Genomic DNA, 16,773 nt, shown 5'->3' with positions numbered 1-16,773 from the left:
CTTCCCTGCCTTTCTTCTTTTCCGAACAGTGGATCAATATGCCTCTGGCAAGTATCTGAAATCTTTATTTGGGAAAAAGCACATTTCTTACCAGCTGTTTGTTTTCTAAACCAAATAATTCAGTTAATTTCTTGCCTGAAATAATTTTCGGAGCTGGAAAACTTCTCTCTTCAATGTTAAATTGCTTTCAGGATGGGCAGAAACAGAAATGGGAATATCCTTTTTGCATTCTAACCCACAGTTTGATGGCTAAAGCTACTCATGTGTTGTTTGTGGTGGGGGATTAGTGGCCATTGGCAACAAGCAGCCTTTGCAAACAGAGTGTTCAGGGGCACTGATACAACACTTCTATGCCTTTTCTTGAATCTTTCTTGCCTTTGGGAGGCAATGTAGGGTGGTGGGCAGGGTCATGGGATCTATTAATAAAATCAGGCTTCCCGGGTTTGAATTCCAGCCCCACTATTTGCCCGCCATGTGACCTAGGCCAGGTAACTTAACCAGGAACCAGAATAGGCCTCAAGTTCCTCATCAGTAAACTGGGGAATTGTTTATAAAGAACTTTGCACATTATAAATGCTCAATAAATCTTAACTATTGATTCCAAGGTATCAAGGGTCAACAAGAAGATGAAATGAAGCTGAGACAAGATCCCCAGCACCTACTACTCAAAGTGTAGTTTCCATACCAGCAGCCTCAGCACCACCAGGGACTTTGATAGTTTGTTAGAAGTTCAGAATGTCAGCACCCCCAAGACTTAGTGAGTCAGAATCTATATTTTACCTTGATGATTTATTTGCACATTAAAGCTTGAGAAGCAGGACTGTTGCTGCTCACATAGTTTTAAACAAGAATTCATATTGGCTGTTTTTAATATACCTTAGCCCAGGTCTTCACCTTTTCCCTCTAAAATGATGAAAACACTGTTACCAAGCAATGCCTATGGTAGCTTTCCTCCGCTCTGGCGATGGCCTGAGACAAGTAATCTTTATTTGGAGATGCTACTAACACTCTTGACCTCCCTCCATCCACACAATAAATATATTACAGCTGAAGTAACCCCAAGGATGCCCTGTTTATACCCATTAGAAATACAGATTAGTAGTTTTCATTTGGACAAAGAGAGAACTGCATACTAACCAAATTAACCTGAGCTATAGATGCCACCTAGAATGCCCTGGCAGCCGATGAGATGACACCTGAGAACCACATAGATCAACAGATGCTGCTGTGTTAAAATTATAAAGCTCAACTGAGTTACTTCCACCTACCTCTACTGTAGATGGATGAGAGACTACAGTGAGCCAGGTCACTAAGAGAGAGAAAGCCCATGGCAGCAGGGAGGCCAATTCCTGGCCGTCTGATGAAGACAGGTCTCACATATTCATCTCAAGAACAGGCTTTTATTTCCTTAGGGAGACTACCATCTCTTAATCACAAAAGCAATAAGAATTTCCAATATGTTCCTCTGCTGTGCTTAATCAGTTGTTCCAGCTGCCAGTCATCAGCTATGTCTGGAAGTTCACTTATAAGCCCTCTTCCAGCCTTAAAAGCAGTAATGACCCCTGAGTTGACACAGACAATGAAGGCTGCTCCTGCGGGGCAGCCTGTGTGTGTCAGCTGATTTGATCACAACAGTTTTGTTAATATTGCCCGGTATTCTGGAGGGATCAGCTCTCTTCCTTATGTTTTGGTCGATAGGCCACATTGTGTGCTCTATTGGTTGAGTTTGGAAAATTATTTTGAACGTGTATGGAAGGAAGTTTTTCCTTTTGCAAATGGCATTGCAGTTTTACTCTAAGGTGGAGATTTTCTTCCTGAGGTTAAAAATCACTTGGCAAAACCTGAACATTTGTCTGGAACCATATGTTGTGGTGGGAAAGTCTGTATGAAGTCGGCAGGTATTCAGACTTAGAACATTAATAGACATTAGCACCTGCCTGGTGCGGAGTAGGTGCTGAAAAATTGTGTTTGAAAGGATGGATGAATAAAAAAATATTCCTACACTGTAGTAATAAAGATTTAATTCTGGATGCGTGACTGTGATATGGTCAGAAATTCCTAGTAGTCAGGTTAAGTAAAAGAGGCATTTCCTGTGCCACAGTGGATCATTGGCAGAGACAAAGGACAATTCTGTTGAAGCCACAGCTCTCTGATTCCAGAGTGTTGTCCATTTTTTTTTGAAGGGTATGTGAGATGGGGATTGGATAAATGTTGGAAAGCATGCTTGTGTCTGTTGTTACTTCCTCCAGATTTCTGGTCATCATCTTGGTCACAAGCGACGTCTACAATGAGCAGTCATGGCATGGACTTGGCATGCAAAGTGCTCTCATGTAGACACTGACTTACAGGCTTCTACTAGGTTGTAATGTCACCAGAAGTAAGATTTTCCTGTAATACAGAAAACAAAGGCAAGGCATAGACCTTGTTTTCCAGAGAAGTGATTCCCTACACCCTAGATAAGAAACTATTCAGTACATTTTCCAAATCCAGATTTTAAATCGAACCCTAAAGCCCTCCCTTTCTTATTCTCATGGGGCCCTAAAAGAGGACCACTGCCCTTTTCTGTCCCCTTCACCAGCCATAGCATTCAAGGGAAGGGCTATGGATGTGGGCTTGACTGCTGGTCAGTCAACCCAGTTGACGTGGGCTTGATTGGCAGTCAGTCAACACCAGCATAGCTGGAAGGCACATTCTGGAGCCTTCAGCCCTATACCAGACACCTTGTGTGCCCCACCTAGCATCCCCTTCACCACCTGTTTCTAGTGGCCTTTGCTAATGCAGCCAGCTGATGTACCAGCCATAGCTTGGTAGCACCTTTCCTCAACTGCACCATGTCCCTCTGGATTTCTGCCCTGAGGCTTCTCTGATACCCTGATGTCGGGCGTCTGTGAGAACACTTAGCCACTCTGGTACATGTGCCCCTGAAAGTGTGAGCAAATTAATCTTGACCGATGGGGCAACTGTCGACAGATGAGGAATAGGAGTTGGTGGATAAATGTTCCTTTCTGTCCCTGTCCTAGTCACTGAGCCCCAACATTCCATTGGCATTTATATCTTGTTCATCATTGTTTACTCAATGAACATGAACTGATGCTGTTTGGAGATACCAGGCACCAAGGATGTCTTGTTTCCTGTCCCAGGACCCAGCTTCATGTCTGCCACACCATAGGTACCCCATACATATTTGTGGAATAATTGCCTGCTAAGAGAAGAATAAAAAGAACACCGTTAACTCTGTATATAGAGCAAACATAATAAAGTGAGTAGAAAAAGGTAGAGGACATCACAGAAAAAAGCTCAGCAGTATAAATTGTCATAATACATGAGTGTGGTCAGTTGTCTGGTTTGACCAGATACATTGTGGGGTCACAAATAAGACAGTGCGTTAAAGTGCTTTTAACACCGTCCAATGATTTACACTAATAGGTCTTGGTATTTTGGTAAAACCGATATAGAGAGGTCTACTCGCTTCACTAAATTACAGTTTCCCCAAGGACAGGGACCCACATATGGTAGAGTATCAAGCACGTAATAGACACTTAATCAATATTGAATATAAAAATAATGGCTGAATGATAGATGGTTGAACAGATGGATGATGGACAGGCAGATGATGGATGGTTGTTCCTGGCTGTTAAATGGGATGAAAGAGAGGTCCTAAACCAGACTTAACTCTGAGCAAGTGGCAGGCTACAAACAATCCCCAATTTCCCAGCCTGTGTCATTGTAGCTAATGCCAAGTGTAACTAATATAGACCTCTGAGAAGCAGCACACTTTCTGTTGGACCGTAGAGTAGAGCACAGAGTGTGCACACCAAGTTTCCTTGTTGCCCATTGAGTTGTAAACAGCAGGGGCAAGGCTTCCCTTGTGATAAACACATGCACATACATACAAAAAAACCTCCGGGGAAAAATAAATACCGGGTGCATTCAGCAGCTACAACAAAATAAATAAGAGAGCTCACATTTCTACACTGAAGCAGAAAAAAAAAAGTTAGCTGTGTTTTCACAGTATCTCTGTGACCTTTATTATTCCATCAGATTTTGGAATAGTATATAAAACACCGAGCTCCATGCTGACAAACACCAGTTTTGAAACTATTGCCACAGTCAGTCCAAACAGCCTTCTCCCCTGGGTAAAATTATTATTTGGAATACAAGCAGAATTGTGGTTCCCTGAGCTAGCTGAGCATAAATGAGGTTAGTGATTCATAAGGTGACTCTAGCGAGTTTGCAAATATGCAACTTGTACGGAAGTTGACGCACACAACAGAAGCTCAGCCTTGCCTTTCTGAGCTGGTAAGCATTTTCAGGCCTTACCACCTCTTTGGAGGACTGTGGTGGGTACAGGCTTCTGAGGACAAGAGTTAATCTGACAGAATGCTGATTTACCAGAAATAAACCCTTCAAATCAGATCACACCCTTGTCAGTAGCTTTTTGAGCGGGAAGATGGTAATTCTGCCTCTTTACATGTTCCTTGAAATACTTGAACTCTTGTTCCTTTGGATTAAGCTTTTGGGGGCTAGGTCATCTGGGGTACTCATTCTATCCTGGAGAGGTTGGGGAAAAGTGGTACTGGTATAAAAATACAACTCCCTGAACTTTTAAACCCTCAAATCTTTTTGATAATGTGGCTTCTCTTTCTTAATCCTGAACCTGATTTTTTTTTTAAATCCATTTATTCTTTGATATTAGAGTAAGTTCAAAAAGAACAGAAATGGGTATGGAGCTCAGCATAACTTTGTACAAAGAAGGAAAGTGAAGAGAATCAGCCTAATGCTGCTGCTATGATTGCAGCATAATGAGATGTCTACAGAGTAGGTCCCAGACACTGAGGGAACCTTTCTGATAGACTCTGAAAGTGACAAGCCCCAGTTTCTTCTGTGATATCGTACCAATTAGCTGATCTAAATGGGCACATATTCACGTTTGAGGTCGTATACAGTTCTCGAAGGCTAGGCTGCCCCTGTGAATGGGGCTGTAACTCACTCTCTGTGTCATAACAGGCAACAGTGGGGGAAGATCCCAGAGCTGTGTTTTCGTAGTTTGAGAGACTCCTCTTTGATGAAGGCCAAGTATATTCATCACACCATCAGGAAAATTCCCTGGGTTAGTTAGACTCTTAAGTTAAAAGGGTGTAGGATCCTACATTCACGCTAGGATCAGGGAAGCTCCAGTTCTCATTACATTGATTTAGCAGTGACAGAGAGGAACCCCAGCTGACTCACTGTGGCTCACTGCAGCAGTGAGAAGAGGAAGAAGGCCTGTGCTGTGCCCTTCTCGGTGAGCTGACCAAATATTCTGTTACCTGACTCTCATCCCCTGTGACTGAAAAGTGCTAATACAGAGACCTTGGCACAGATGCAAACAGTACAAGATTGACTAATTATACAGTGTCCAGACAGGGAACTGGCAGGGCATGGCAACACTTAGGAGACAGGCCGTGAACGTCAGCCTGAAGCGAGTCAAACGTGAGCTCTGGAGGAACCTGTTCCACCACGAAAATAAAAGCTGTGTGTACCCAAGAAGGGGAGAACTGTTCCCTGAAAACCACAGAGAGAAAAACAAACAAGCCCCTCAAATATGCTTGCTGTCAGCCTTTGGTATTTAAAAAATGTGGGCTTCCTTCGGGCACGGTCTCATGTTTGTTCTCCCTTGATTTCAGCTCCCATTTTCTCCAGCAATTATTCAAGCCGAAGTGGAACAGCTGCTGGGGCCGTGCCACCCCCACATCCTGTCAGTCACCCTTCTCCAGGACATAATGTACAGGGGAGCCCCCACAACCCCTCCTCCCAGTTACCTCCACTCACAGCTGTGGACGCAGGAGCTGAGAGGTAAGGCCATCTGTCTCTCTCTCCTAATAGGTGTCGCCGCCAAACCTCCCTCCACGGAGAAGTGCTTTGACAGTTGCTGAATTTTATTAATAATCCGTTGGTGGGTTGAGTTACCCAAAGGTGACATTTTAAAAGTACATACACAAAGCACGTGGACCAAATATCTCATTATCTGTTTCATTTTTCTACGGGAAAACAAATGAAATGATATTGGCAATAGCCAGCTGAAGTTTCAGATGCTGGAAACACACCAGAATTTCCCTGTCTTTCTACCTTTCCTCGGTCTGTTTCAGAAACCCAGTTTTAAGGTAATGTATGTGCAGGTCGAAACACTTCCCGATATCAGATGGTGCCCTCGCCACATAAATCAGTATTGTTAGGGCACAGGATTTTATATAGGCTGCTCATTGAATACTTAGTGTTAATATCAGTCTCATAAAGGACTTCTGGGAGAAAATTTTTAAACAACCATGATCTTCATGATATTTTTACTCCTTTATTGGCCCCAGAGACCTTTCAAAGCCCTTCATACTTCTGTTTCCCAATCTGTTGTGTGTTTCTGTGGACCACAAACCAAAACAGGAGTCTGCATCTCTCACTTCTCCATCTCCTTCCCCTTTTGTGGACCAGGCTCTAATGAACTTCTTTTGCTCAAGGGCAAGTGTACGGCTGCATCAGTACAGGTAGCTTTGGAAGAAGGTTGGACGCTTCAGTCTCTCCAAGCTGCCCAACACACCTCTTGTCACCTCTTTCCACTTGTCGTCTGGCTTGAGTTGACCTACCTGGTTACTCCCAGACATCCAGAGGAAAAAGAAGTTCTTGTAGGAACTCTGCGCAAGCTTGGAGTAGTGGGCAATTGTTTAACAAAATAATGGGTTGAGTAGGCAGCAGGAATAAAAGTTTTGAATCTTTCATTTCACCAGCAATCTCTGGTTCCATCATTGTTGACCTGACCTATGAGTTTGGTAATCTGTGGTTTTAATTCTGATAAACCATATATTTTATTGTTTATGCCTTTCTCCCTTTATTAATATTATTTTGTTTAATGAACGTCTGTTGAATACCTTCTATGTGTCAGACTCTGTGTTGGATGTTGGAGTCCAAAAAGTTATTAAAACATGCTCCTGTCTTTACAGGTTTGAATGGTGAGGACAGGCATTCAAATGAAGCATCATAAGGCTGTTTGGTTAAATGATGTAATAGAGATACCACAGGAGCCTAAAGAGGATATCTCTAAATCTGTCTCAGGGAGCGAGGGAAAGAAAGACGCAGTGATGTAGGCATTGAAGGAAGACTAAGGCTTTTCTGGATGCCTCAACAGGGCACAGCATCCCAGGCAGCAAGAAGAACATATGCAAGATGTGAGGAACAGAGAGGACACCGTCAGGGAAGGTCTCAGTAGCTTGGGATGACAGCATCCAGGCGTACATGGCTGATGAAGTCAGATAATAGTAGGTTGGCTCACGTGGAATTGTGTATTTGATGCTAAGGAATTTGTCTCTTATCCTGCTAGGAGTGAAGAACCATTATAGCTTCTTTGTTAAGAGAGAAACACAATCAGATTGACATTACAGCAAAAGAATTCAGGTGACAAGATAGTTGAGTAACTGAACTTGGAAGGAGAGACAGGAAAAACAAGGAGAAGAATATTGCAGGAGTCCTTGTAAGCAATATGGTTACTTGAAGGAAGGCAAAGCAGTGAGGATGGAGAATTTATTCAAGAGCAATTATTTAGGAGGCAGAATTACCAATCATTAATATATATGTGGAGCAAAGAGGAGGGACCAAAATTCATTTATGAGTTTTACCCCCAGACACCAAGATTGTGTCATTAATAGAAACTGAAAAATACAAAAAGAGTGTGGTAGTGTGGAGGATAAAACAATATTGAGTGGAGGAGAAGGGGAAGAAGAGGGAATAAGAAACTGACTTTAGGAGTTTGAATTCTAGGTGATTTATAAAAGATCCATGTGTATATGTCTGGCAGTTAGAAATATGAATCAGAAGATGTTGGACTTTTGTAAAACAGTTTTGTGCACAAAGTAAAGTGTAAACAAATCATTAGCCTCCTCCCACAGGATCTATCAGCAAAGCAGCACAAACGATAACCATCCATTAAGTTCACAGACATTGGAGACAGGAAATCTTTCCTTTCATTTATCTGATATATTCCTATAAATTAAGATTTAAAAAAAAAACACACACACATTTGCTGTAGTTTTCTGTTGGGTTCTAAATGATATTAACCATGGACTTTTCATCGTCTCATTTCATTCTGCCTGGCTGAGAATCTTACTCCACAGTATCAAGATGCTCAGGAATGATCAGTCGGAACCTCCATTCGCTGCACCTCCTTATCTATGGTCATAAGGACTTTTAACAGGAATATAAGACAGAAACAATCATTGAGTCTCCTTTTTGTACACAGCCTTTAAAAGAATACATGTAGAAAAAAGATTTTAACTATTATCGGAGTCAAAGACAACGACTATCACAACCCAAATGCCTGAAGTTTGTATCCCAGTTCTGACAGTTGCTAACTGTTTGGCTGTGGGTAAGTTCGTTAGCTGCTCCTGCTGCTTGAGTTTGTGTGTTTGTCTTTTTTAAATATTTTATTTTGTATTTTTTATTGCTCCTTTTGAAAGTGTGTAACATATTTTAAAAAATGGCAAGAATAGTACAACGAATACCCATGTATATACCTTGCATTCATATTCACCCATTGTCAATATTTTTGCCTGCCTGCCTTTTTCTTTCTTTCTTTTCTTTCTTTCCTTTCTTTCTCTTCCTTCCTTCCTTCACTCCCTGCCTCCCCCCTCTTTTTTTCTCTCTTTCTTTCTTTCTTTTTCTTTCTTTCTTTCTCTTTCTTTCTCTCTCTTTCTTTCTTTCTTTTTCTTTCTTTCTTTTCTTTTCTTTCTTCTTTCCCTCCTTCCTTTCCTTCCTTCCTTTCTTTTTTTCTTCTTTCTTTCTTTCTTTTCTTTCTTTCTCTCTCTCTTTCTCTTTCTTTCTCTCTTTGTCTCTTTCTCTCTTTCTCTCTCTCTCTCTCCTTCTCTCTCTGATTTTGAGAATTCTTTGTTTTCTTGCCTATTGTTGCAGAACCATTTGACAGATGGTTGCAGATAACTGAGCAACCCTAATTACCCCTAATTACTTCAGTAGCAATCTCCTAAGAAGGACATTCTCCTACATAAACCCAATATAATAATCATACTCAGAAAATTTAACATTGATATAATACTATTCTCTAATAGTTACTCACTATTCAGATTTCCCCAATTGTGTGAATAATGTTTTCTATAGCTGGAGATTTTTGTTTGTTTTCCTTTTTGTGATTCAGGGATCTAATAAGGATCTCCCAGTGCATTTAATTTTTATTTCTTTTTCATCTTCTTGAATCTAATGAAGTTCTCCAGCTTTTTTTTGTTATTATTATTGTCTTTCAGGACATTGATAATTTTTGAAGAACTCGGGACATTTATTTTACACAGTGTTCCATGGTTTGGATTTGTGTAACTGTTTTATCCTAAGCAGATTCATTGTAAATATTTTTGGCGGGAATACCACATAGATAATGTGGTGTTTCTTAGCTTTTTTGAGATTTAGATTACACCTTATGGAGAATTAGGATTAAATAAACCAAAGTAGATAAAGTGCCTCGCAAGTTATATGGCATGAAGCAGGCTTTCATAGCCGTGGATACTAACAAAGACAGGCAGCTTTGGCATAGCTGAGTGATTCAGTTTGGAAGTCAGAGGATGTTGTTAAATGATCATAGGGTTTGATAATGTAAATAATCATGAAAGGGGAAATGAAGAGGAAGGAGGTACTTTATATGATGGGAGAATGAAATGGACATTTGCACTTTGTGGTTTTGCCTTGCTGCTATATTCCCCCGTACTTGGATGTGTGCCCCATCCCTGCCTTCCCAGCTGGAGTGGGCCAGTGTGAGCGTGACAGGTTCTCTCTTCCGATCAGGTTTGGAAAGGAGGATGACATGAAACAGCCCTGACTTACTCACCAGGTTTGCATTAGTGTCCAGCATAAAAACACTAAGAGGAAATGTGCTTACCTTCCGCTTTTGGTTTGTATATCTTTGCCTCTGTTTGCCTGGGAAATCCCCCAGTAAAAACTCCAGCAGTTTTCTTAACGGAAATAGGTTTATCACACTCTGCGATTTTTAGTGGGAAACTGGCATCTTTTCCTGCTTTGCGGGCATTGATTCATCATTTACTTAGCTTTAACATGGTAAAAAAAATGGGCTGAGTCACTGTCAGAAGTCAGGAAAGGTCCACCAAATCTACCCAGTTAGCATCGAGTTCTTTGATCCTTACCATCATAAAATAAAATTAATGCAAGTTCTCTCAATCTGACAAGGTTCCATTTTTATTTTGAAATATTATCTGAATGACACATTATTTCAGTGATTTAAGCTACACACCACATCACCTAATGTTGATTTAACTTATTACGGGAAGTGGTGTTTTACTATGTCATGTTGAATGAGCCAGTGGTGCTTTATGACAGTGGCTTCCCATGAGAGGAACTCAGCGTCTTTGGAAATGTTAATTCATTGAGTTTCATAGTATATCTGTTAGACCAGAGAAAACAAAAGTATTGATGGGAGCTTCTTTTTGAAATGCAGAAATCTTACAGTTCCAAGAATAAATCCTCTGAGTTTGCGTTGCTCATCTTTTACAAGAGAATGTCAGCTGCCTCTCTTCATTCTGAAGAAGGCCACAAACATGGTGTGCTTTGTCGTGTAATAGAGCTGAAGGAGGCCTGTGGATTGACCACAGTGGAGAGGCTTATGAAGAGCTTCCTATGAGCCCATGGCTGAGCCAGAAAAGACTGAAAAGAAAGTGTAAATATAAGGAAAAAACCAAAGTGTGCTTTCTGTTCTCTCACTTAACAATAATCAACACAAAATGCTTCTGTGACCAAATGTATGGGGGTTTTTCCCCAACCCACTGAGCATGCAGTCAGTTCTGCAGTAGACACCAGCTGGTGTCCTCTCATTGCAATCTATCCTGACAGTCTCTACTTGGAGAGAGTGTCAGATTCCACAGGTTGAGGACACAGTTCCACAAGACTGCCCCCTACTTCTGATGCCAGTTGCAAGACCTGGGTTATTTTGCCTGTACATCTGACTGACTGACTATAAATCAGGGTTTCCACAGCCCCTTCCTCATGTTCTATTAGTTTGCTGGAGCAGTTCACAGAACTCAGGGAAACACTTACATTTACTGGTTTATTATAAAGGACATTATAAAGGATACCAATGAAAAGATGTATAGGTCAAGGCATATGGGAAGGGGCACAGAACCTCCATTCCCTATCCAGGCCTGCCTCCCTCTAGGAACCTCCATGTGTTCAGCTATCCAGAAGTTCTCTGAACCCAGTCCTTTTGGATTTTTATGGAGACTTCATTACATAGGCATGATTGATTAAATCATTGGCCACTGGTAATCAGTTTGCTCTTTGGCCCCTCTTCCCTCAGCGGTTGGGGGTTGAGGCTGAAAGTCAACACTCTAATCCTGTCTTGGTCTCTCCAGTGGCCAGTGTCATTCTTTCAGGCAGCCAGAGGCTGCCAGCATTCAGTCAACTAATTAGCATACAAAAAGACACTGTCATTTCGAAGATTCCAAGGATTTTAGAAGTTGTATGCCAGGAATGAGGAGGAAAACCAAATATATATTTCATAATATCACAGAAAGAAGGGATGTGTAGTCTCTTCAGAGAGTATTCAATCTAGTATATAAATCAGCAGCAGAAAATGTGAGGGATAATTATTTTTGAGAAGTAGTCAAAGCACCTTTACCAAATAAGGAATGACAATATTTTTTAGTCTCTGTGGAGTATTGGAAAGGCTTATTCTTTTCACCCATAATGTATTATTTCAGATATGGCATTGCTGGAATTCTAGGTACTTTTATACATGTATAATCTTTCTAGGCCTTTCAGTAATTTGCATGAGTAACTTTGACATTTCTTTTTTTTTTTTTTTTACTTTATTTTCTTTATTTTTTATCTTTATTTTAGTTTATTTTTATGCAAATTTATGGCCATATGATGTGAAATTTTGTTACATGTATATAATGCATAGTGATCAAGTTAAGGTAATTTAGGATGTCCAACACCCAAGTACAATACGTTTTTTGTTTAACTATAGTCACCTTATTCTGTTACCAGGCATTTAATTTATTCCTTCTATTTAACTGATGATCATATGGTTTTTTGCCCCCATTCTCTTGATGTTATATATCCCATTTATTGATTTGTATATGTTGAACCATCCTTGCTTCCCTAGTATAAATCGCACTTGTGCTGTTGAATTTGGTTTGCTGGCATTTTATTGAGGATTTTTGTGTCTATGTTCATCAGGGATATTGGCCTGCAGTTTTATTTTTGTTGTTGTTGTTGTTGTGACTTTGTCTGGTGTGGGTATCAGGGTAATGCTGGCCTCATGGAATGCCTGTGGGAGAATTCCCTCTTCAATTTTTTGGAATAGTTTCCAGAGGATTGGTATTAGTTCTCTGTACATTTGGTAGAATTTTGCTGTGAATCTATCCGGTCCTGGGCTTTTCTTTTGGGGAGACTTCCTAATACTGATTCCATCTCATTATGCATTATTGGTCTGTTCAGGTGTTTTATTTCTTCCTTATTCAGTCTTGGTAGATTGTATGTTTATCAATTTTATTTATATGTTCAAATAACCAGCTTTTGTTTTGTTGCTTCTTTGTATTTTTTTAGTTTCTATTTCATATTATTCTGCTCATATCTTTATTACTTGTTTTTTTCTGCTAATCTGGGGTTTGGTTTGTTCTTCCTTTTCTAGTTCTTTGAGGTATGTTTTTAGATTGTTTATTTGTAATCTTTCTACTTTTTTGATATCAGCATTTATTGCTACAAACTTCCCTTTTAGCACTGCTTTTGCTGTATTCCACAGGTTTGGGGACTGATAATAGTTTGGCTCTGTGTCCCCACCCAAATCTCATCTGGAATTGTCTTCCCATAATTCCCATGTGTTGTGAGAGGGACCTGTTGGGAAATAATTGAATCATGGGGATGGTTTCTGCCATACTGTTCTTTTGGTAGTGAATAAGTCTCATGATTTCTGAGGGTTTTATCAGGGGTTTCCACTTTTGCATCTTCTTCATTCTCTTTGCCTGCTGTCATCCATGTAAAATGGGAGTTGCTCCTCCTTACATTCCGCGATGATTATAAGGCTTCCCCAGCCACGTGGAACTGTAAGTCCAATTAAACCTCTTTCTTTTATAAATTGCCCAGTCTTGGGTATGTCTTTAACAGCAGCATGAAAACAGACTAATACAGTAAATTGGTACCAGTAGAGTTGGGTGCTGCTGTAGATACCTGAAAATGTGGAAGCAACTTTGGGACTGGGTAACAGACAGGGGTTGGAACAGTTTCGAGGGTTCAGAAGAAGATAGGAAAATGTGGAAACATTTGGAATTTCCTAGAGACTTGTTGAATGGCTTTGCCCAAAATGCTGATAGCGATATGGACAGTAAAGTCAAGGCTGAGGTGGTCTCAGATGGAAATGAGGAACTCGTTGGGAACTGGAACAAAGGTGACTCTTGTTATGTTTTAGCAAAGGGAGTGGTGGCATTTCGCCTCTGCTCTAGAGATTTGTGGAACTTTGAACTTGAGAGAGATGATTCAGGGTATCTAGCAGAAGAAATTTCAAAGCAGCAAAGCATTCAGGAAGTGACTTGGGTGCTGTTAAAAGCATTCAGTTTTGAAAGGGAAACAGCATAAAGGTTTGAAAAATTTATAGCCTGGCAATGCATTAGAAGAGAAAATCCCATTTTCTGGGGAGAAATTCAAGCTGGCTGCAGAAATTTGCATAAGTAACGAGGAGCCAACTGTTAATTCCCAAGACAATGGGGAAAATGTCTCCAGGGCATGCCAGAGGTCTTCACAGCAGCCCCTCCAGTCAGAGGCCCTAAGGCCTAGAAGGAAAAAGTGGTCTCCAGGGCCTGGCCCAGGGTCCCTGTGCTGTGTGCAGCCTAGGGACTTGGTGTTCTGCATCCCAGCTGCTCAAGCAATGCCTGAAAGGGGCCTGAAGCTCTGACCGTGGCTTCAGATGGTGCAAGCCCTAAGCCTTGGCAGCTTCCACGTCGTGTTGAGCCTGCGGGTACACAGAAGTCAAGAATTGAGATTTGGAAACGTCTGCCTAGATTTCAGAAGATGTGTGGAAATGCCTGGATGCCCAGGCAGAAGTTTGCTGCAGGGGCGGGGCACTCATGGAGAACCTCTGCTAGAGCAATGCAAAAGGGAAATGTGGGGTCGGAGAGCCCACACAGAATCTCTACTGGGATACTGTCTAGTGGAGCTGTGAGAAGAGGGTTCAGACCCCAGAATGGTAGATCCACCGATAGCTTGCACTGTGCGCCTGGAAAAGCCACAGATGCTCAATGCTAGCCCGTGAAAGCAGCCAGGAGGGAGGCTGCACCCTGCAAAGTCACAGGAGCAGAGCTACCCAAGACCATGGGAACCCACCTCTTGCATCAGCATGACCTAGATATGAGACGTGGAGTCCAAGGAGATCATTTTGGAGCTTTAAGATTTGACTGCCCAACTGGGGAAATTGCGTGTGCCCTGTAGCCTCTTTGTTTTGGCCAATTCCTCCTATTTTGAATGGTTGTATTTACCCAGTGTCTGTATCCCCATTGTATCCAGGAAATAAGTAGCTTTATTTTGATTTTATAGGCTCATAGGTGGGAGGGACCTGCCTTATCTCAGATGAGACTTTGGACTATGGACTTTTGAGTTAATGCTGAAATGAGTTAAGACTTTGGGAAACGGTAGGAAAGCATGATTGGTTTTGAAATGTGAGGAGATGAGATTTGGCAGGGGCCAGGGGTGAAATGATATGGGTTTGGCTCTGTGTCCTCACCCAAATCTCATCTTGAATTGTATTCCCATAATTCCCACGTGTTGTGGAAGGGACCTGTTGGGAGATAACTGAATCATGGGGGTGGTTTGCCGTCATACTGTTCTCGTGGTAGTGAATAAGTCTTACAAGACCTGATGGTTTTATCGGGTTTCTGCTTTTGCATCTTCCTCATTCTCTCTTTGCCTTCTGCCATCCATGTAAGATGGGACTTGTTCCTCCTTACCTTCTGCCATGATTGTGAGGCTTCCCCAGCCACATGGAACTGTAAGTCCAATTAAACCTCTTTCTTTTGTAAATTGCCCAGTCTCAGGTATGTCTAACAGCAGCATGAAAATGGACTAATATAGGGATGTTGTATTTTCATTTTCATTTGTTTCAAGACATTTTTTAGTTTTCATCTTAACTTTCTCTTTGGCCCAGTGGTCATCCAGGAGCACGCTGTTTAATTTCCATGTATTTGCTTGGTTTCCAAAGTTCTTTCTGGTATTGAATTCTTGTTTTATTCCATCATAGCCTGAGAAGATACTTGATATGGTTACAATTTAAAAAATTTGTTGAGACTCATTTTGTAGTCTCACAGGTATCATTTTCTAATTAATCATGGGGAATGTAATGTTGGTTGCCTGGGTGCTAAAGAGTCAAAGACAGCAACTGTTTTGAAGTCAGTGGCTTCGTAATTCTGTAAAGTTCTTTAGCTCTACTCAAACCAGTCTGACTTCTGACTTAGTTTCCTTTTTTCTGTGTCTCAATTCGGGCTTTGTTTCTATATAAAAACTTCCTTTTTCTTCCTATCCTTAACTAAGTGTTACCCATCCTTTGGTGCTCAGTTTAGTTCTTAATGCGGGAAACCTCTCCTCTGCCTCTCACAGTTCACAAAATCAAGTTCCCGTGATGAATCCCTTGGATCTTATCATCTGTTTCGTGTATGTACTATTTACCAGATGTCACCATGCTAACCAAATTGTTAACTTTTGGTGAGCAGGAACCTTAAGTTTCCTAGTGACCTCCATACTGACATGTACTGAGTAATACAGTGACAGGTCCCAAGGAAGGTTTGAGAAAGGAAAAAGACCAATGAGGGGAATGCCTACAAAGCAAGAGGTCATTGTCAGAAGCCCTGCCCTCTCAGAGTATCCAGTCTAATGGAAGACACCAAGCCAATAGGCAATCATAGTTTAGAGTATTATGAAGGGGTGATATAGGGGCCTGTGGATGCATACAGAAAGGCACATAACCCAAAATTGGGGAGAAAGGACTAGAGAAAGAAATTTTTTCCTGAAAGCTGATAACCTACAGGCAAGAAGACTATGTACAACAAGTGTTGTATACAAAAGCTAAGGAGGAAGAGAGCCAGCAAGGGTGGAATGTAGTTTAGAAATTAGGGAGTAACCTTATCAGCCACATTTAGAAGTTTGGGCTTTAACCTGAGGACAAGAAGTTGTGTGTTGGGCCAATAAGGGGGATGTAGTGACTCTTGCATACATTCCAAATTCCTCCCTCGTCTATTATCCACCCACAAAGAGTTCAGAATGCATTCTCTGCCTGATAGAAGAAAAAGGACAAGGAATTGAAAAATGGTTCATCTTGTTCTCAAATAGACAAAGGCATTGTTTTGTACCACCTGGACTAGTGAAGCAGCACAGTAGGGATTGTGTTATTTTCCTTTTTAATACCATTTGTAAAGACAGTTTTGTCTCTTGCAATTTGAAGCTTGTATTTTATGTAGTCATGAACTACCAGGGTTTTGAAGAGTCACTGAGTGTCACAAAAAAATTACTTCCATTTTAAAGGCAAAGTGATAAACATTTGAAAATTAGAGATCTAATTCAGCAGTAATTTTGTCTCACTTGTCTCCATTATATCTGAGAAAACTTGGATATGACTAAGAGTTCACTGCATGACTGTGTGTCATCTTATAGTTGCAATTTGTCCAGTGAGCACTGCTCTGTGGTCATTGATGCATATTCACAGAGACTTTCCGACACATATAGAAACACATCTAATTTAGAGGGTAACAGATA

General features: G+C 41.1%; 1 protein-coding gene across 4 annotated transcripts in view; it reads left to right on the top strand.

The window, feature by feature from the left end:
* GLIS3 (GLIS family zinc finger 3) overlaps positions 1 to 16,773 on the top strand; it is a 482,116-nt gene that overhangs the window by 421,638 nt on the left and 43,705 nt on the right. For all 4 annotated transcript variants that reach the window (XM_037997443.2, XM_037997446.2, XM_007969360.3 and 1 more), the window contains one exon: positions 5,667 to 5,835. In XM_037997443.2, the coding sequence (XP_037853371.1) occupies positions 5,667 to 5,835 (169 nt within the window). The remainder of the gene's footprint in view (positions 1 to 5,666; positions 5,836 to 16,773) is intronic.

Source organism: Chlorocebus sabaeus, chromosome 12, assembly GCF_047675955.1.
Source record: "Chlorocebus sabaeus isolate Y175 chromosome 12, mChlSab1.0.hap1, whole genome shotgun sequence".
In the NCBI taxonomy this organism is placed as follows: Eukaryota; Metazoa; Chordata; class Mammalia; order Primates; family Cercopithecidae; genus Chlorocebus; species Chlorocebus sabaeus.
Note: the sequence above shows the minus strand (reverse complement) of the source record. Positions and strands in the feature narration are given on the sequence as shown.